This window comes from Caretta caretta, chromosome 1 (assembly GCF_965140235.1).
Source record: "Caretta caretta isolate rCarCar2 chromosome 1, rCarCar1.hap1, whole genome shotgun sequence".
NCBI lineage: Eukaryota > Metazoa > Chordata > Testudines > Cheloniidae > Caretta > Caretta caretta.
The window spans coordinates 8,722,325-8,743,559 of record NC_134206.1 but is presented as its reverse complement, the minus strand read 5'-3'; the positions used below and the strand labels follow the sequence as shown (position 1 = coordinate 8,743,559).

General features: G+C 54.9%; 2 protein-coding genes and 1 long non-coding RNA gene across 3 annotated transcripts in view; 2 read left to right on the top strand and 1 right to left on the bottom strand.

Moving 5' to 3' along the window:
• The first annotated feature begins 426 nt into the window (after positions 1-426).
• LOC125631535 (uncharacterized) lies at positions 427-11,897 on the top strand. Its single transcript, XR_007354979.2, has 2 exons — positions 427-1,611; positions 11,773-11,897. It is a non-coding gene; the product is annotated as an uncharacterized LOC125631535 (long non-coding RNA).
• On the bottom strand, positions 3,016-14,491 carry LRRC51 (leucine rich repeat containing 51). The gene is made up of 5 exons (XM_048838372.2): positions 14,387-14,491; positions 11,209-11,306; positions 9,600-9,805; positions 7,128-7,276; positions 3,016-5,792 (listed from the first exon to the last, which is right to left on the bottom strand). The coding sequence occupies exons 2-5, from the start codon at positions 11,291-11,293 to the stop codon at positions 5,651-5,653; spliced, it is 582 nt and encodes a 193-aa protein (XP_048694329.1). The 5' UTR covers positions 11,294-11,306; positions 14,387-14,491; the 3' UTR covers positions 3,016-5,650.
• Positions 14,492-14,694: 203 nt separating this feature from the next.
• Positions 14,695-21,235, top strand: part of NUMA1 (nuclear mitotic apparatus protein 1) — a 62,478-nt gene continuing 55,937 nt past the window's right edge. The window contains exon 1 of the mRNA XM_048838301.2: positions 14,695-14,782. The gene's annotated coding sequence lies outside the window, so the exon portion shown is untranslated. The remainder of the gene's footprint in view (positions 14,783-21,235) is intronic.

The window sequence follows — 21,235 nt, the reverse complement described above, 5'->3', positions numbered from 1 at the left end:
AAGATTATTTTAGGGGTATTGCCACTTATACTTCTGTGCTGCCTTCAGAGCTGGGCAGCCAGAGAGCAGTGGCTGTTAGCCAGGCGCCCAGCTCTGAAGGCAGCGCTCCCCCAGCAGCAGCCCAGAAGGAAGGGGGGCAACACCAGACCCGGCCACCCTCCCTTCTGCGCTGCTGCTGTCGGAGCTGGGTGGCCGGAGAGTGGCAGCTGTTGGCCGAGGGCCCAGCTCTGCAGGCAGCAGCGCAGAAGTAAGGGTAGCAGTACCACACCCCCATTAAACTCTATGCGTCAGGACCCTACAATTACAACACCATGAAATTTCAGATTTAAATAGCTGAAATCATGACATTTACTATTTTTAAAATCCTATGGCTGTGAAATTGATGAAAATGGACCATGAATTTTGTAGGGCCCTATTCATACGGAGTCCTTTCCTGCAGCCCTGTGTTCATTAGTGCTACTTGGCTCAGCTTGTATCAAATGTGAATTGCCTGGCAAAGATGTCTCAACTGTGTTGACCAAAGGTGTCAGGAATGGTCTCCCGTGCAGAGTGGTGGATCTCTCCCTGCGGCTCTGGGTCTTGCATTCCCACCCACTGACCAGCAGGACTTCTCAGGGATGTACCTGTCTCTGCTAATGCCCTAGGGGCGTGACTCCCTCATAGGTACTGACCCAGGGCCTACCTGGGCCAAGGCATGCTGTGTGGCTGGAGGTGCACTCCCAGACGAGATGGCCACCTGTCACTGAAGAGACCACTGAGTGCACAAGAGATGAGGAGTTAGTTCTGTTGTCCTGCCCTAAATTGTAGCTTAGCTCACTGCAACCTGCTTCTCTAAATTCCTCTGCCATAAGGTCTTCTCACTCTGCCTAAACCGAGCCTGCAACCTATCACAGCTGCCCTTGCCCATCCTTGTTGAAGGCAAAGTGACCACCTGATGGGGGTACTTGTAGTTCAGAATTCAAGGCCAGCTTTCCCCTTAGGGCCCCAGTGTCTACCAACTAAATAGTCTGCCCTACTATTGCACAGCCTAGCTAAGGCTATCCAAGCAGCTTTCAACTCCCTGCATGCAGTAGGTCCGTGTTAAACACTGTACAGAGGGGAAACTGAGGCACTGGGGTTTAAGAGACTCGTCCAAGCAAACTGACTCCCAGTCCTGGGCATGATTGCCCATCCTCCCCAAGGACAAGTTGATGCCAGCTGACTTGCTCTGGTTTGTGAAGACCTCACTGAAGGTTCTTTCTGCCAATATGCTGCTCTAGGGAATCACAGAGCCACCCTGTCTGTAGAGCAGGCTGTGGGGCTGGATCAGCTCCCTGCATGTAAAACTTGTCTTGGGACAGTCTTTAATCTAACAGGCGCCCATTCTGGTCATCAAAGCAGGCAACTGTGGGCAATGTTAGTTTCTAGCACAGTTCTAGCCTTACAGGAAGGATTTTAAAATCTTCTCCTCTGACCCTGGCCAGCTGCTGGCTCTGAACTCTGTTTCCTTCTCAGCTTTGGGGAACTGCCTATCAAGCTGCCTCAAAGTAGCTCCCAAACAACCCATGCTGGCTTCTTCAAATGCCACCCTGGCTGCTGCTGCCTGCTACCAGAAATGCTCCTGACATAAAGGTGAGACCCAGAGGCCTTGTGACTCCAGCTATGTCTACATGTGCTGCAGTCAAACCTTTGGTTGCAGTGTAGACGTAACTGGGCTACTTTGGTCCAGCTAGTTTGAGTAACAGGAGAATACTCAGTATCTCAGATGGGTTATGCAGTCCGCGCTGCCACAGCTTTCCCCATATTGTTTGAGCTAGTGTGCTCAAAGCTAACTCAGGTACATCTATATGGGCAGAAGTCATAGGTGCTGGAACAAGGGGTGCTGGGGGTGCTGCTGCATCCTCTGGCTTGAAGTGGTTTCTATCCTATTACAGGGTTTACAGTTTGGTTCGATGGCTCTCTGCACCCCCACGACACAAATTGTTCCAGCACCCTTGGCAGCAGTCACGGCTCTGAGTGCAGCAGGGACATACCCTCCATTGTAATCAAAACCCGTGTTCTGTGTGGCACAATCGATCTAACAAGCATTCAGATTGTCGAGTTGATATGGATGAGCTGCACTGGCTTCAGATCAGATCGTCGGTGGAAACGATAGAACAACTGCATTTATCTGTAATACTGCTCCGGGATGGGCTGCTTTGCAATCTAGACATCATGTGACTGCAACAAAACAAGGGTATGAAACCGCACCTCCTTAAGGCAGCTGGAGCAGTCCCACCAAAAGCTGTATAGTCTGAATTTTTTCAGTCCAGTAAGCTTCTTGGAATGAAAAAATCCACTGGTTTTTCACTCGTTTGCTCTGCTCACAATTTGGATCCCTGAGATAAGGTGCCGATTTTTAACAGAGAGGGCAATTGGAACATCCTCCCTTGGGCTGCGGTGGATTCTGCACATCATAATCTTTAAACGGCCATTGGTTGGCTTTCTAAGGCTATGTCTACACTACCACGGTAAGTCGACCTCAGCTACGTTATTCACGTATCTGGAGTTGTGTAGCTAAGGTTGACTTACCGCGGTAGTGTAGACATAAAGTCGACCTTAACTACACAACTCCAGATACATGAATAACGTAGCTGGACTTGACGTAGCTTAGGTCGACTTACCACGGGGTCCAAACTCCGCTGGGTCGATGGGAGACATTCTCCCGTCGACTTACCTTACTCTTCTCGTTTGGGGCAGAGTACTGGGGTCAACTGGAGAGTGATCTGCGGTTGATTTGGCGGGTCTTTATTCGACCCACTAAATCAACGCTCTGGGGATTGATGCAGCGGGGTTGATGAGGGGTGGGGGGGGTAGTGTAGACATAGCCAAAGAGATGCTCTAGTCAACCACATGTTACTGGCCTTGCTGTAGGACCACAGGGCGCAGTTCTCCAGCCAGGACTGTGCACGTCAGCCTAGATGATCTGTGCTCTCATCTGGTCTGAGCCTATGGAAATCATGGAGCCGTGTCAAGAAATTGGACCACTTTCAAAAATTTGAAATTCCACGTGGGAAAGAGTTGACGTGTTTAATAGTGCGCCAGCAAAACTGGGGCAAGGACCCCTCAGACCATTAACCCCGGAGCGTCTCTACCACCTGCTCCTGGCACAGCTGGTTGAGTTCATTCCTGTTCCTACGGCCAAGGGATGGGGATTTCCAGGCACAAGGGGAAGGACTGATTCAGGGTGATTGCCACCCCCAGTCACTCTGGTTTGTGGAGCTGGCCTGAGCATCCCAGGCAGCCATGGTTTTGGGTGGCTGGCTCAGCAGCATTAACACATTAGGGTCTTTAGGGAGAGGATCACAACTCTCTCTCTCTCTCCCCCCCCCCTCCCCCATATCATCACTAAAGGGGTTGTCTTAAACTTCTGCTTTAGCAAGGCTGGCAGCTGCTTGGGTCTTAAGTGCACTGCAGCCCCTAGGCAAGCACAGGGAATGTGGGGGCAGGGGCTTGTGTTAAAGGAGAGCTGGGAGAGGGCGGTGCAGCCTTGCCAGGCTGAATTTCACCCCTTTGCCACCGTTTTTTCTCAGTCTGAGGAGACACTGTCTTCAGCAAGGCACATCTGCTGGGCTGCATGTCCCTGCAGGTGGGAGAGCCTTCAGGGGTGGAGAAGCAGGTTGTGTGCCACTTTGCCCCAGGGCAGAGGGGAGCCAGGCAGGTGCTGTGCTACACCCCTCCCTTGCGTGGCCAATGGCTCCTTTGGCATGGTTAGAGGCTGGTGTCACTTAGAGCAGCCCTGAGGTTGCTCTCAACTATGCCAGATCCAGTGTAGAACTAGCCACAGATGGAACCCTGGCTCCCTCCCCACACTGTACTTCTCGGAGAAGGGAGCTCCTGGGCCAGATAGTATCTACCCAATTGGGGCCTTACCGAAGCCTCTCTAGTCACTGAAGTGGCCTTGGGGAAGCAGTAGGGACAATGAACAGCTGGAGGTGGGGGAAGATGTGTCTGGGAGGGGAATGGGTCTGACAGCACGGAACCAGTGCTAGTCCCAGGCCCTCACCTAGCCCACTGGGCATGCACTATCAGTTAACGGTCAGGGATTGGATTCAGAGTAACAGCCGTGTTAGTCTGTATTCGCAAAAAGAAAAGCAGTACTTGTGGCACCTTAGAGACTATTTGAGCAAAGCTTTCGTGAGCTACAGCTCACTTCATCCGATGAAGTGAGCTGTAGCTCACGAAAGCTTTGCTCAAATGAATTGGTTAGTCTCTAAGGTGCCACAAGTCCTCCTTTTCTTTAGGGATCGGATTGCCACTCTACCCTAGCGGCACCCATGCCTGGGCTGGCTCGAACATGCTTTGCCTCTTATCAGCCGAGCTTCTGATTTGCCTCTGGGCAAACTCTGCCTCTGGGAAGACAAAGGGCGAAGTGACAATTTCCTGTTGTGGGGGAGGAGGGAGTGAAGAAAGGGGCTGGAGCAGTTGTGCTAGAAGCCTCTTGGGGAAGTGATGACAGTGGCAGGCAGGGACTTGCATGGGGATGACACGACTAGCTCAGGACCCTGTGGCACAAGGGAAACCTGGCTGGCTCAGCTGGGAATGACTCTGAGCATTAAACACTAAAGCCCAGGGGGCAGGGCAGAGTAGCCTTAGAAGCTGCAGGCCTCATGACTGATGGGAGCCCATGATCAATCAAATGGTCACGTGGGACAGTCACTTACCAGCTTTCTTCCCACAAAGGAGCCAGGGGCCTTCAGGCTCATCCCATCCCTACCTGGACGACTGCCTCCTCTGCTTGTTAGTAAGGAGACCGAGCGTTTGGAGGTGGGCTGAGCGCATGATGAGGTCAGTGCCCGCAGGAGCGACTGGGCTCACGCTGCAGAGCCTGCCTGCTGGGGCCAAGGGAGGCAGGTGGCGTGGAAGATGGACAGTCCTGTTGTATGTAGCACTTTGAGCTGTTTGCCTCCCCGGGTAGGGACCCCTCTCTTTGCCCCTGGGCTCTAGCTGGGGGCTCTGCTGGGACAGTTCTGTTACCTTGCTCCTGCCTGGCTGGCTTTGGGTTTGATGTGCTGGGCACCGGGGGTTGCACTTTACAGTCCAGCCGTAGAGAAACCCCGTGAGCAAGCCAAGGGCCCGAGCCTCTGGGAGCGGTGCTGAGAAGGAAGCAGCCGGCGTGGGATCGCTAGCACCCCCTGACCACAGGTGGACTCTCGCTGGCAGCCTCAGCAGGAGCTGGCTGGGCGGGGAGGGGGCTGGAACATCTTAAAGGAGCCCAGCGTGGCAAGGCCAGCTCATCCAGTGCTGGGGGCACAACCGGGTCTTAGTGTCAGACGCCTCCTGGAGGCCCAGGGCCCCATTTCTTCCCCACCAGCTGCCTGCCAATCACTGGAGAGGAGGAGGGGCACTTCTCAGCCCCTCAGGAGAAGCTGGTGGAGCGAGCTGAGCACAGACCCTCCGTGCCAACAATGGCAGGCGTGTACCCAGCCCGCTGCCATGGCAGCCCTCCCTGTCCGTTTCCAGTGATGACCAAGCCCCATCCCTCGTAGCGATTCATCGTCCTACCCCACAGAGCTCTAAGCCTTTATTCCTAAGCGAACACGCGGGCTTTCCGCCCCCACAGGCCATGGCACTGGGCCCTGTTGAATGGTGCAGCTGCTGCTTCATCCCGTCCCTCAAAGGCCCTGTCCCCTCAGTAGTCGTCCTGCCTTTTCTTGACCTTCTTGGGTTTGACGTTCATACGTCTCCAGATGGTGGCGGTGGAGCGGTCCTGCTTCGTCACGCCACTGAAATCGAAGGACTTCAGCTGGGGCAGCACGGACAGCACATAACTCCTGCGGGAGAGCGGCCGGTCAGGCCCGGAACGGCGTGGGCTAGCAGGCCAGGGCCACTCCCTGTCCTCTGGCCTCCCCACCACAACGCCCGGGGGCGGGGGGTGCTTCTCCTCCCCATCCTGCGGCTCATGCTGTACCCCCCAGTTTGGGCCTAGAGAAGCCCTTGGTAGTAGATCAAGGCACTGCTTCCTCTCCCAAGGGGGGCATAGCTATCTGCTGCAATCAGTGCGGCCCAGGAGCCCCTGGTCTGCCTTCTTTCACCTCCCTCCTATGGCCAGACACAGCCCATTGTGTCTGATCGGGGTGCCTGTGGGATCATGTTGGCACTAGGCCCCGCCGCAGCTGAGCACTGGAGCAGAGCAGATTGTATAAAATCAAGGGCAAGACCAGCCACGCGCTTCCCGTGGGCTTCTCCCTGGCTGGGTGGATCTTGGCACCGATGCTGTACCAGGCATCACTAAATTTAAAATCTGATTGGCCGGCCTGCTCCGTCATGCGTCTCGGAGCGATGGCAAGTGACTCTCCGACCACCAGTCCAGAACCACTGCTTGGGGCCTACACAACTCCAGCGTGAGCGAGGAGACTGGGCAGGGACTCAAGGGATCTGGGTTCTCTGCCGCTGCCCTGCCCTGCTGGTGGCCTTGGGTGAGGTCTGGGGACTGACTCTCACTATATGAACGTGCGGTACGCAGTGCAAGGGGACCCTGGTCCTGATGAGGGTCTCTGGCCCTGGCTGCCCTCCGGCACTGTGGAGAGGCTCTGTAGACGCACATGCATGGGGCAGGCCGGCTCATGAGCAGGGGGTGACAGGAGCCGGACCCACCCTTTTAAAAGTTTTCCCTTGGCATGGCCTGGTTTGTGTATCCCAGGAGTCTTGCTGTGGGGCCTTGGACAGGGCAAGGCGCAGGGGCCAGGATAGAATGAGCCATGTGGGTTGTCAATGCTACGACAGCTAGAGAGGGTTGCATGCGGGTCCTCTCTCTTATTCCCCTGAGCCTGCTGACGCTCTAGTGTTTGACACCGTGCAGGTACCACTTTGCCCTCTGGGGCCTTCCCACGGAGGATCTTAAAGCACTTCATCCTCCCTGCGAGAAAGGAATGACCATTATCCCCAAAGGGAAACTGAGGCACGGTGTCAGGGCAAGTCAGACCCAGCTACCATCAAAGGCTTTGGGAGCCTGTTGACTCCAGTGGAGTGGAGGAGGCCCTAAGCGAGCTCTCTGGACGCCCTGGCAGAAGAAGGCAGAGAGCTGTTCCCCAGGGCTAGGCTCTCCTCTGCACCCACCATCCCTCCCTCTCCCCAAAGCGTTAGCTGGCTGAGCCCCTCGGCCCCACCTGTAGCCTTTCTCCTCCTCGATGGGGTTTCCGTGCAGGGTCAATGTGCGCAGGCACGGCAGGACGGCCAGCTTGTCCACCTCACTGAGGCTCTGGATGCTGTTCCCGTGCAGGTTGAGGGCCCGGAGCTGGGGATATGTAGTCAGCACCTGCAACCACAAAACCCCCAGCCCCAGTGAGAGAGGGAGCAGAGAGCCTGGAAGCAAAGCAAGCCTCTCCCAGGGTAACAGCTGGGCCATGAGACACTCCCCTGTCAAAAGCAGCCCCAGCTGGGCTTTGACTTTCCCTAGCGTCTTTCACCCCAGGATTTCACAGTGCTTTACGAGCATGGAGCAGGAACCTTCTCACAAACAAATTAGGGAAATACAACCTAGATGCAGCTACTGTAAGGTGGGTGCATAACCGGTTGGAAAACCATTCCCAGAGAGTAAAAAGAAAAGGAGGACTTGTGGCACCTTAGAGACTAATAAATTTATTTGAGCATAAGCTTATGCTCAAATAAATTTGTTAGTCTCTAAGGTGCCACAAGTCCTCCTTTTCTTTTTGCAAATACAGACTAACACGGCTGCTACTCTGAAACCTCCCAGAGAGTAATTATCATGGTTCACAATCAAGCTGCAAGGGCATAATGAGTGGGGTCCTGCAGGGATCAGTTCTGGGTCCCATTCTGTTCAATATCTTCATCAGTGATTTAGATAATTGCATAGAGAGTACGCTGATAAAGTTTGCAGGTGATAGCAAGCTGGGAGGGGTTGCAAGTGCTTTGGAGGATAGGATTAAAATTCAAAACGATCTGGACAAACTGCAGAAATGGTCTGAAGTAAATAGGATGAAATTCAATAAGGACAAATGCAAAGTACTCCCCTTAGGAAGGACCCATCAGTTACACATATACAAAATGGGAAATGACTGCCTAGGAAGGAGTCCTGTGGAAAGGGATCTGGGGGTCACAGTGGATCACAAGCTAAATACGAGTCAGCAGTGTAACGCTCTTGCAAATAAAAAGCAAACATCATTCTGGGACATATTAGCAGGAGTGTTGAAAGCAAGACACGAGAAGTAATTCTTCCACTCTACTCCACACTGACTAGGCCTCAGCTGGAGTATTGTGTCCAGTTCTGGGCGCCACATTTCAGGAAGGATGTGGACGAATTTGAGAAAGTCCAGAGAAGAGCAACAAAAATGATTAAAGGTCTAGAAAACATGACCTATGAGGGAAGATTGAAAAAACTGGGTTTGGTTAGTCTGGAGAAGAGAAGACTGAGAGGGGACATGATAACAGTTTTCAAGTACATAAAAGGTTGTTACAAGGAGGAGGGAGAAAAATTGTTGTTCTTAACCTCTGAGGTTAGGACAAGAAGCAATGGGCTTAAATTGCAGCAAGGATGGTTTAGGTTGGACATTAGAAAAACTTCCTAACTGTCAGGGTGGTTAAGCACTGGAATAAATTGCCTAGGGCGGTGGTGGAATCTCCATCATTGGAGATTTTTAAGAGCGGGTTGGACAAACACCTGCCAGGGATGGAATGCATCCGATGAAGTGAGCTGTAGCTCACGAAAGCTTATGCTCAAATAAATTTGTTAGTCTCTAAGGTGCCACAAGTCCTCCTTTTCTTTTTTCTAGATAATACTTAGTGCTGCCATGAATGCTGGGGACTGGACTAGATGACCTCTGCAGTCCTACGATTCTATAAGTGGGGCAGGACCACTATCCCAGCTCTGCGGAGTGGGAAACTGAGGAACAGGGAAGAACCGGGACTCACCCAAGGCCCGACTGGGACCCAGCTGGGAAAAGCAGCCTGATTTTGCCCAGAGCTTAGGGGACACACAATAGGGCTGTGATTTACCAAACTGCTCACCATTGGCCTGTCAGCTCCCCTTGAACTCCAGGGGGCTTCTATAATGGCAGCAGAGTAAGGCCAACGCTGAGCCCTTCCGAGACCCCCGCAGCTCCGACTGGCGGGGATCCCCTGAATTGCCTGAGCTCCCTAAAGGTGGCCATGGCATCACCCCACTCCCCATAGCAATCCTGCCCTGCCAGCTGTTCCCCTCTGCCACCAGGCTGCACTAGTGCAGGGGCAGGAGGCAGACTGGAGCGGACGGTGAGGAGCACTCAGGCTCTAATCAAAGTCTGGTGAGTCAGGGCTGCAGAGCAGTAACACCGGCATGGACTAAGCACCCAGTGCCACTACAAGGGGCTACCTGGGAGCATTTGCTTTTATATCCCACGTACAGCTGCAGTGTGTAATCCAGCTGTACTCACGCAGCTGTGGTGCTGTTTCAGTCGCACACCTCAAAGCGGGTGGAGGGGTATCACCACTATTTTACAGGTGGGGAAACTGAGGCACATAGAGGGGCAGGAATTTGCCCGAGACCTCAGGGGGAGTTGGTGTCAGAAGCAGGGTTAGGAGCCTGCCCTGTTGAGGGCTAACCCCCTGAGCCACCATCCCACAGTGCTCCCATTCAGCCATACCGGGTCGATAGTAGGCAAGTCGTTGAAGGAGAGGTCGACCCAGGAGAGCTCGTCGGGGTACTCCAGCAGCTGCTCCATGGTGGAGGTGAAGTCGGTCAGCTCATTGATGGTGTTGTTATTCAGGCGCACAGCCTGGGTCAGCAGCTTCCCCCCGGCCGAGCGCTTGATCACCTTGAGGCCAGCCCGGGGCTCCTCTGTCAGCAGGTCTAGTGGGGAGAGCAGGGAGGGGGGTTAGAGCTGCCTTGGGAAAGAGTCTTATCTGCTGCTGATTCGGTCGGTGGCAGAGTACTGCAGCAGTGCCGGCTGGGCAGACACAGACCCGGTCTACCTTGGTTCTGATGCGGCTCCCGTCACCCTAGTATCTGGGCACCTCCCTGCACTCCGGTTAACCCACCCCGCAGCTGTGCTGGGGTTCCCGCAGGATCAGACAGGGAGGGGGCCGCCGGTTCCCCGCGCTCCTCGCCGGTGCCGGCACAGCCTGATTCTCTACAGCAACAGTTTCTAGCCCTTGCTCCAGGCTCGTCTGCGGCGTGTTTTAGGGACCCATGTTGCTAGTTGCTCCGAAGCTGGTGGAAATGCTGGTCCAGTGGCTAAGGCAATGGGCTGAGGGGCAGTAGACCCAGCTTCCACTTCTGGCTCTGCCACCAGCTTCCTGGGTGACCACGGGCAAGCCACTCCCTCTCCCTGGGCCACGGGGACAAGTCATGGTATGCCCTTCCTTCCCCTTGTGTCTGTCTTGTCTTGGGAGTTTGCAGGCTCTTCAGGGCAGGGGCTATGGGTCCGTGCCACACCTCGGACAACAGGGTCGGGAGGCTGGCTGGGGGCACTACCAGAGTTTTGCTAAGGAGGGGCCCAGGTTACCTGCCTGGTCACCCCAAATCAAAGTGGTGTTGCAACCTGGTGTACAGGGTCACCACGCCACTCCAGGCTGGCCCGGCCAGCCTCTGTCATGGCAGCAGGGAAGGGACTTTGCCGTGATGCCACCCAGATCTGGCCAAGGAGGAGGGCTGGCCCCCTGTTCCCTCCCCACTGCCCTATTGCACCCCTGAAAACAACGTCGCTTGACATTGTCCATGCTGAGAATGCAGCAGAAGGGCTGCCAGCTGGCTAGGAGACCTGTGTGGCAGGGCAAACCCCGTCAGTAACAGGACTGCTCTGGGAGAGAGCTCCCGGGATCTGACCCTCGTCCCTGGCCGGGTCTGTGAAGCCCCAGGTGGGACGGCAGGGAGCCAGCTGACTTAAGACTGAACCAGCTGCCAGCTAACGGCACCTTCATCATGCATAACTCAAAGGCTGGCCCAGTGACACGCCCTTTGCAGGGGAACCCCGACACTGGGGACAGAGGCCCTAAGCACGGCTGTGCGCTTTGCTTGCTCTGGCTGAATCCCATCACACGACAGGGGTGGCGGCAGTATTAAAACGTGCAGTTGGCTTATTTCCCACTTTGCTCTCTGGCCTTTTCTGGTCACTCCCGGTGCCTTGTGCTGTAGCTCGGGAAGCAGCGTTGAAGGGTTAGAGCAGGAGGCAGGACTCCCGGTTCTATTTCCAGCTCTGGAAGGGGGTGTGTGCTCTGCTGGTGGGAGAGGGACTGGGAGACAAGATGCCACACCTTGGATGAAGCTGATGCCTCGGAAGGAATAGTCCAGAGGAGGTGCCCGCAGTGAGATCTTACAGCAATCCCATCGCATGCTCATCTTTCAGGCCACGCTAGGAAAAACCACAGAAGAGGGAGTTGCTTGTGTGACTTGTGGTTAACCAGTGGGGTGAGACCAAAGTCTGCTCTGTTTGGCTGGTTTGGTTTGCCTTAGAGGTGGAACGACCCCAGCCTTGGGCAAAAAGAAAAGGAGGGCTTGTGGCACCTTAGAGACTAACAAATTTCCGATGAAGTGAGCTGTAGCTCACGAAAGCTTATGCTCAAATAAATTTGTTAGTCTCTAAGGTGCCACAAGTCCTCCTTTTCTTTTTGCGGATACAGACTAACACGGCTGCTACTCTGAAGCCTTGGGCAGTAACTGCCCTGCTTCAAGCAATTTGTCCTGAATTGGCACTCTCAGTTGGGTCCCGCCAGAACCAGCATCGTTACAGTAGGAACAAGAATACCGCATCCAATCAAAAGGGCAGGAGAGCTGAGGTTGGCAACATTTAACTTCATGTTTAATTTTGTGGTGTGCAGGTCTCTGAATTCACTACGGATGGACACAGCTAGCTGGTTCCTGGCCCAGGATGTACAGGCCTGCCCCTCGGAGCCAATGAGCTCAGCCCAGAATCCCCATCTAACAATAAAGTTTTGTTCCCAGTTCTGCTACTCTCTCCTTGTGCAACCCAGGGCAAATTCCCTAATTCCTCCGTGCCTAAGTGGAAATGCATGGCTGCCTTTGCCCTGGCACACTGATTTCACAGATGTTGTTTTATGTTCTAATAGCTGATTTTCTCATAGTGCTTTTCAGTCCCCAAGCACTTGACAAACTAACAACACGTCCAAAGGGCTCAAAGCTGTTTAAAATATTCATTCATTGAGCTTTCCAAGTGTTATGTTAGGAAGTCAGTGTGGTTGCCTCCATTTTACAGGTGGGGAAACTGGGTTAGAAATTTGCCCAAAGTCACACAGCGAGTCAGAGGGCGAGCCAGATATAGATGGTGGTCTCCTGACTGCAGCTCCCCTGCATTCAACAAGGGCCCCTCCATTTTCCTATGAGGTGATCACTCTGCCTTTGAAATGCAGCCACCTGGCATACAGCACAAGAAGTGATGGTGTTAAAAGGGATGCTTTGAAAACGTTTACTCCACAAACAGCACCACTGGACTGGTAACATCCTGCGTGCAGTGAGGCTCCTTCTGAAAGACACAGTGAGCTGGTCCCCGACGCTGGAGCCAGACCTCTTTAATAGAGATCTCTCTGTGTGAGCAAATGGCTTCGTTCCGGGGGCGCTCACACCCTTCTCAAGACTGTGAAAACAACAAGCACAGTACAAAGGACAGCGCCACAGAGTGTGGGGCTGCACGGGTCTCAGCGAGGGCAGAATGCGGTTTGGCAATTGGGACACGGATGCCAATTCTGCCTTTTGCCGGGGGCCATTTGTACACAGTCAACTTTCTGGCTACAAGCACTTTAAGGCACCCAGATACCAGGGTGATGAGAGCCATATAAGAACCTGGGATAGGTAACTAGAACCTGTCTTTCTTGGGAGCAGGGGGAGCTGCCTCAGTTTCCACTGAGCCATCCCGGGAATGGAACCCTCGCTTTAAGCGCTGCTTCACCGAAAGTGAGGCCCAGGGAACTGGGCGCCCACTGCAGCTGCACACCCTGGCTGCTGCCTGCCCAGACCTACACACCCAATTCACAGAGCTACACACTCAGTTCAGAGCTCCACGCTCGGTCACATCACAGGTTTACATTTACAGTACCGTATTTTCACACTCAGCATGCCCTTGCAGAATTACCACGCTCACTGCCCGGCTTTCCGTGTACGCTGTGCTCTTGCATAGCTTTTCATACTCGTCAAGCAATTATATGGATTTCACACTCACCAGTGCCCTGCACAGATTTACATGCCCACTAGGCCCTGGCCCCTCTTTTCACACTCAATAGCACCCTGCACAGATTTTCACACCCACCTTCCCCTGGCCCCTCTTTTCACCCTCACCATGCCAGGCACAGATTTACACACCCACCAGCCCCTGGCCCCTCTTTTCACCCTCACCAGTGCCAGGCACAGATTTACACACCCACTAGTCCCAGGCCCCTCTTTTTACCCTCACCATGCCAGGCACAGATTTACACACCCACCAGCCCCTGGCCCCTCTTTTCACCCTCACCAGTGCCAGGCACAGATTTACACACCCACCAGCCCCTGGCCCCTCTTTTCACCCTCACCAGTGCCAGGCACAGATTTACACACCCACCAGCCCCTGGCCCCTCTTTTCACCCTCACCATGCCAGGCACAGATTTACACACCCACTAGTCCCAGGCCCCTCTTTTCACCCTCACCATGCCAGGCACAGATTTACACACCCACTAGTCCCAGGCCCCTCTTTTCACCCTCACCAGTGCCAGGCACAGATTTACACACCCACCAGCCCCTGGCCCCTCTTTTCACCCTCACCATGCCAGGCACAGATTTACACACCCACCAGCCCCTGGCCCCTCTTTTCACCCTCACCATGCCAGGCACAGATTTACACACCCACCAGCCCCTGGCCCCTCTTTTCACCCTCACCAGTGCCAGGCACAGATTTACACACCCACTAGTCCCAGGCCCCTCTTTTTACCCTCACCATGCCAGGCACAGATTTACACACCCACCAGCCCCTGGCCCCTCTTTTCACCCTCACCAGTGCCAGGCACAGATTTACACACCCACCAGCCCCTGGCCCCTCTTTTCACCCTCACCAGTGCCAGGCACAGATTTACACACCCACCAGCCCCTGGCCCCTCTTTTCACCCTCACCATGCCAGGCACAGATTTACACACCCACTAGTCCCAGGCCCCTCTTTTCACCCTCACCATGCCAGGCACAGATTTACACACCCACTAGTCCCAGGCCCCTCTTTTCACCCTCACCAGTGCCAGGCACAGATTTACACACCCACCAGCCCCTGGCCCCTCTTTTCACCCTCACCATGCCAGGCACAGATTTACACACCCACCAGCCCCTGGCCCCTCTTTTCACCCTCACCAGTGCCAGGCACAGATTTACACACCCACTAGCCCCTGGCCCCTCTTTTCACCCTCACCAGTCCTTGGCCCCTCTTTTCACACTCAGTGCAAAGATTTTTCACACTCACCATCTCTGTCCCTCTCCCCTCACTAGATGGAACTCTCGGGGTAGCCATGGTAACAAGAACCACACCAAAAGCCCGACCCAGCCCCGACCCCGCACTGCATGCCGGGAAGTGTAGTTACTGGGGAGCTAATTGGGAACTACATGTCCCAGAGGGGCTCGCGGCGAGAGTTCCCCACCTGTCGCGGGATTTACTCCCGCTCCACCCTAGGGCTCCTGGGAGCTGTAGTTCCCCCCCACGTGATATGCATCAGATGACGTACACGCGGCCTGCAGCCAATAGGGAGGGGGGCATGGGGGGGCGGCGCAGCTGTTTGAATCGGTGAGGGCCGCGCTGCCGCCCAGGGGCCAAGGGGGGAGTCACGGGGCACCGCCCGCCCCGCTGCTTCGAGGGAATACGGTAAAGGGGGGCTGGGGCCTGCCCCTGGCGGCGGCGGGCGCGGCTGCCGTACTGGGCGTGCGGAGGGGGGAGGGGCGGTGACCGGGGGAGCTGGGGCCACGGGGGGGGGTGACTGGGGAGGAGCTGAGGGGAGAGCTGGGGGGACGGTGACTTGGGGGGGAAGGGAAGCTGGGGGGGACGGTGACTTGGGGGAGCTGGGGGGGAAGGGAAGCTGGGGGGGGACGGTGACTTGGGGGAGCTGGGGGGGAAGGGAAGCTGGGGGGGGACGGTGACTTGGGGGAGCTGGGGGGGAAGGGAAGCTGGGGGGGACGGTGACTTGGGGGAGCTGGGGGGGAAGGGAAGCTGGGGGGGATGGTGACTTGGGGGAGCTGGGGGGGAAGGGAAGCTGGGGGGGACGGTGACTTGGGGGGGAAGGGAAGCTGGGGGGGACGGTGACTTGGGGGAGCTGGGGGGGAAGGGAAGCTGGGGGGGACGGTGACTTGGGGGAGCTGGGGGGAAGGGAACCTGGGGGGGACGGTGACTTGGGGGAGCTGGGGGGGAAGGGAAGCTGGGGGGGACGGTGACTTGGGGGAGCTGGGGGGGAAGGGAAGCTGGGGGGGGACGGTGACTTGGGGGAGCTGGGGGGGAAGGGAAGCTGGGGGGGGACGGTGACTTGGGGGAGCTGGGGGGAAGGGAAGCTGGGGGGGACGGTGACTTGGGGGAGCTGGGGGGGAAGGGAAGCTGGGGGGGGACGGTGACTTGGGGGAGCTGGGGGGGAAGGGGAGCTGGGGGGGACGGTGACTTGGGGGAGCTGGGGGGGAAGGGAAGCTGGGGGGGACGGTGACTTGGGGGAGCTGGGGGGGACGGTGACTTGGGGGAGCTGGGGGGGAAGGGAAGCTGGGGGGGGACGGTGACTTGGGGGAGCTGGGGGGGAAGGGAAGCTGGGGGGACGGTGACTTGGGGGAGCTGGGGGGGAAGGGAAGCTGGGGGGGACGGTGACTTGGGGGAGCTGGGGGGGAAGGGGAGCTGGGGGGGGACGGTGACTTGGGGGAGCTGGGGGGGAAGGGGAGCTGGGGGGGGACGGTGACTTGGGGGAGCTGGGGGGGAAGGGGAGCTGGGGGGGACGGTGACTTGGGAGCTGGGGGGGAAGGGAAGCGGGGGGGGACGGTGACTTGGGGGAGCTGGGGGGGAAGGGAAGCTGGGGGGGACGGTGACTTGGGGGAGCTGGGGGGAAGGGAAGCTGGGGGGGACGGTGACTTGGGGGAGCTGGGAGGGAAGGGAAGCTGGGGCGGGACGGTGACTTGGGGGAGCTGGGGGGGAAGGGAAGCTGGGGCGGGACGGTGACTTGGGGGAGCTGGGGGGGAAGGGAAGCTGGGGGGGGGACGGTGACTTGGGGGAGCTGGGGGGGAAGGGAAGCTGGGGGGGGACGGTGACTTGGGGGAGCTGGGGGGGAAGGGAAGCTGGGGGGGACGGTGACTTGGGGGAGCTGGGGGGAAGGGAAGCTGGGGGGGACGGTGACTTGGGGGAGCTGGGGGGGAAGGGAAGCTGCGGGGACGATGATTTGGGGGAGCTGGGGGGACGGTGGCTGGAGGGGAGAGGAGGTGCTGAGGGGAGGGGGAAGCTGGGGGGATGGTGACTTGTGGGGAGCTGGGGGGATGGTGATTTGGGGGGAGCTGGGGGGGAAGGGAAGCTGGGGGGGGACGGTGACTTGGGGGAGCTGGGGGGGAAGGGAAGCTGGGGGGGACGGTGACTTGGGGGAGCTGGGGGGGAAGGGAAGCTGGGGGGGACGGTGACTTGGGGGAGCTGGGGGGGAAGGGAAGCTGGGGGGGGACGGTGACTTGGGGGAGCTGGGGGGGAAGGGAAGCTGGGGGGGACGGTGACTTGGGGGAGCTGGGGGGGAAGGGAAGCTGGGGGGGGACGGTGACTTGGGGGAGCTGGGGGGGAAGGGAAGCTGGGGGGGGACGGTGACTTGGGGGAGCTGGGGGGAAGGGAAGCTGGGGGGGACGGTGACTTGGGGGAGCTGGGGGGGAAGGGAAGCTGCGGGGACGATGATTTGGGGGAGCTGGGGGGACGGTGGCTGGAGGGGAGAGGAGGTGCTGAGGGGAGGGGGAAGCTGGGGGTATGGTGACTTGTGGGGAGCTGGGGGGATGGTGATTTGGGGGGAGCTGAGCTGAGGGGAGGGGGGAGCTGGGGGGACGGTGATTTGGGGGGAGAGGGCTTGCTGAGAGGATGGTGACTTGAGGGGAGAGGGGGAGCTGGGGGGATGGTGACCAGGGGGAGGGGGAAGCTGGGGGGATGGTGACTTGGGGGGGAAAGGGGGGCTGAGAGGACGATGATGAGGGGGGCTGAGGGGACGCTTGATCTTAAGGGAGTCTATTTACCTGTCCCAAGACGGGTGGCTCCCTGCTGTCTGTCTCTCCTGTGCTCTGTACAGGACCTTGCTCGCAGAGCTAAACCGCTGCTCCAGCCCTGCCCTGCGGGTGCCTCAGGACAGAGGAGTCCTCAGTGCCAGCCTTGGGCAGCAAGTGTCTGACCTTCCCCCGGGCTGCAGGAGGGAGCGGGGAAGCTCCCTGCTGGCATCTCCCTGCCAGGGAGCTGTCAGCTTTTCTCCCACCAGCTGCGGGGCAGATGCTGGGGAGCCTGGGGTGGCTTGGTGTGTGTGTGTGTGTGTGTGCACAAGTGTTGCCTGTGAGGGGGGTGTGAGTATTGTTGGGTATGAGTTTCCTGTAGTATGTGCATGGACACAAATGGACAGATGTTATCCAAGCTTCTCCTGTGGTTGTCCATGGTCTGGGAGGCTCCCATGTTTTCTTGAATAGCTCTGATTTAATCTCAGGTTTCAGAGTAACAGCCGTGTTAGTCTGTATTCGCAAAAAGAAAAGGAGGACTTGTGGCACCTTAGAGACTAACCAATTTATTTGAGCATGAGCTTTCGTGAGCTACAGCTCACTTCATCGGATGCATACTGTGGAAACTGCAGAAGACCTATATACACAGAGACCATGAAACAATACCTCCTCCCATCCCACTCTCCTGCTGGTAATAGCTTATCTAAAGTGAAGTGAGCTGTAGCTCACGAAAGCTCATGCTCATATAAATTGGTTAGTCTCTAAGGTGCCACAAGTCCTCCTTTTCTTTTTGCGAATACAGACTAACACAGCTGTTACTCTGAAACTTCTCCTTACAATGTGTATGATAATCAAGTTGGGCCATTTCCAGCACAAATCCAGGTTTTCTCACCCTCCGCCCCCCCCCCCCCCCCCCCCACACACACACAAACTCACTCTCCTGCTGGTAATAGCCCATCCAAAGTGACCACTCTCTTTACAATGTGTATGATAATCAAGGTGGGCCATTTCCAGCACAAATCCAGGTTTTCTCACCCTCTGTCCCCCCCTCCAAAAACCACACACACAAACTCATTCTCCTGCTGGTAATAGCTTATCCAAAGTGACCACTCTCCTTACTCTATTACCAGCAGGACAGTGGGGTGGGAGGAGGTATTGTTTCATGATCTCTGTGTGTATATAAAGTCTGCTGCAGTTTCCACGGTATGCATCCGATGAAGTGAGCTGTAGCTCACAAAAGCTCATGCTCAAATAAATTGGTTAGTCTCTAAGGTGCCACAAGTCCTCCTTTTCTTTTTACTCTCCTTACAATGTGTATGAAAATCAAGGTGGGCCATTTCCAGCACAAATCCAGGTTTTCTCAAACCCCCCCTCCCCCAAACTCAGTTAGTCTCTAAGGTGCCACAAGTACTCCTTTTCTTTTTTCTGATTTAATCTGTTTGTTAAGCTGTCTGGCCTTGCTTTGAGCCGCTCCACTGCTGAAGATGCATCTATGGTTCACCTGAGACTTATGTACGGATAGCCCCTCACCATTTCTCCAGATGGTGAGCACATCAGAGATGCCAAAAAGTCCCTGAGAAAGTGGCAGGCTGGCTTACCTGTTATCTCTCTTCCTAGCATGATTTTAATTACAGTGCTGGGCAAACTTCTTTTCTGCAGGGTGGATTTGATTTAGATCAAATTGATTTAGTCCAAAGGAAAAAAATATTTTTTCTACATTGGCAGAAGAAGCTACTGCTGTTAAAAGTGAGATTATCATTTCAACAGTCTCTGAATCCAAGTCTTTAAGTGACCTTCACCAATTCACTGGTGTGACTTTTCTTTAAAATATCATCAGTGAACACACATTTCTTGAATGGTTCTTATTCCCAAACTGGGTCTCTCTTATGGCCTGCTGCCATTATAGTTTTCCCTTCTAGTGAGAAAATGATCTTATTTATTTAAAAACAATTTTCTGTTAATAAACATGTTATCGCTGGAGACACAAATCCACAGTTTGAGAACTGCAAAACTAAGCATCTCTGATGGTATCTTCTAGACTGAGCACTGAGTCCCATTGGGTAGATAGAAAGAATAACCTAAATCTATACAGAAGCCCCTGGAATCCCATAAAATTTGGTCCCTAATCCATGAACAATTGGAACTAATTTACGAAACTTTTCTTAAACATTACATGAATATATTGTCTCATACTGTAGAATTAGAATTGATAATCCCTATTCCATGATGAGATATCTTTGATGTATCTTAAAATAAAATGCTTTTTGAGGAAAAAAATCAAAAAAATTCAATTTTTTTTTTAAATAATTGATTTTTATCTATCCAGCTTTTCTGTATCTGTCAGGAAATGCACCAAGAATTACTGTATTTTTAATGATTCCCTCACACACACACTCACTCCATTTGTTGTGGTACTGCCTGTAAAGATCTGTGGTCTTGATGCCTGTTTGTGGGGGGTTCACTGGGGGGCAGCATAGCCTGACATCAAAACACAGACATTTTAGGTTGACCTTTCTGGTGGTATGCTCTCCTTTCTCTTTAGTTTTGCCAGCCTTCTGTTATGTCTCTTGTTCCTAGCTCACTTCCATTTTTGACTTGTGCAGGTTAGGCCTCTGATCCAGGAGTTACACTGGAGACCTGGAGTCAGTAGGAGGCATTTCTGCTCGGTGTTGGTGTATTTCAGTGTCTCCTGTTGGAGGAGGTGGGCTCTCTAGACTTCCTTTTATGTTGTGGGGAAATTGTACATATTTAAAGCAGTATTCTAAGGAGGAGTTTTTGTGGAGGTGTACATATAGTATTAATACCCCATCTTTACTTGTGCCTGCTATGGAGATTCTACCCTTTTCATATCGAGCCCTAAAATCTTTTCTCCTCTCGTCACCCTCCATTTGTGTTGAAGATGATTGGCTGGGGTTATGTAAAACTGTGCGAGTCTCCTTCCATACAGCCTAGATTATTGGGCAGGTATGTGCAAGATCCCTGTTTTAGTTGGGTATCTTCCAAGCAGCTTAAGGTCTGTCATATGTTGGTGTCGAGCTATTCAAGAAACATGAATTAATGGGTCCAACACTTCAAATGTGTAAGTGCCACCCGAGTCCAAGCCTGCCCAACCCCTTGGGTCCAAGTTTGGGTAGCTATCCTGAGCTGCCGTCTGTGTCACAACTTCCATACAGCTGTTTTTAGCTTGAGCTGAGCCAACGTGAGTCTGTGTACCTGAGCTGGGAATCTCACATCCAAGCTGCAAGGTAGACTTATTCTCCGTGCTCGGTTTCCCCATCTACAAAATGGGGATAAGGTACTCCAGTGATGGGTGAGGATCTAGCTATCTCAGGTACTTAGCTGGCCGCCATCACTGTAGTATCTGAGCCCCTCACAATCTTGAATGTATTTTTTTTTCTTCATAACACTCCTGTGAGGCAGGGCAGTGCCATGATCCTCATTTTACAGATGGGGGAACTGAGGCATGAAGGGACTTGCCCAAAGTCTCACAGGAAGTCTGTGCTGGAGTAGGGAATTGAATCTAGCTCTCTCAGGTGCTAAGCTAGTGGCCTGACCACTGGACCACCTCTTCTCTCTCGGTGGCATTACAAACCCTGAAACAAAATATTGGTCTCCTCCCACGCCTTGTCTTGTCTGGAGCAGGGACTGTCTCTTCGGCTATGTACACTACACAGCTTTGAGCGACATGGCTGTGTTGCTACAGCCGTGCAGTGTAGCCGCTGTTTGTCGGCTCTCCTGCCGACAGAAAACTTCCATCCCCAACAAGCGGCATTTGTGTTGTCGGCAGGAGCGCTCTCCCACCGACAACACGCTGTTCGCACTGGCGCTTGTCGCGGCAAAGCTTTTGTCTTTCGGGCGAGGAGGGGGTTGAACACCTCTGAAAGACCCAAGTTTTGTCGTTCAATTGCCAGTGTAGACGTAGCATTAGTCACGGCAGCTGGGAGGGGTAATGGCTAGCTTGGGCTAGCCGTCCGTGTATGCACATCTGACGGGATTGTATTCAGGTGGCAAGCCTGAGCCGCTGCCTGCACCACCGTGGCCCCGCTGCTATTTCTAGCATGCTCGCTTGATCAGAGTTAGCGCCTGTACGTCTACCCAGACTGAGAACTAAACCTCCCAGCTGCAG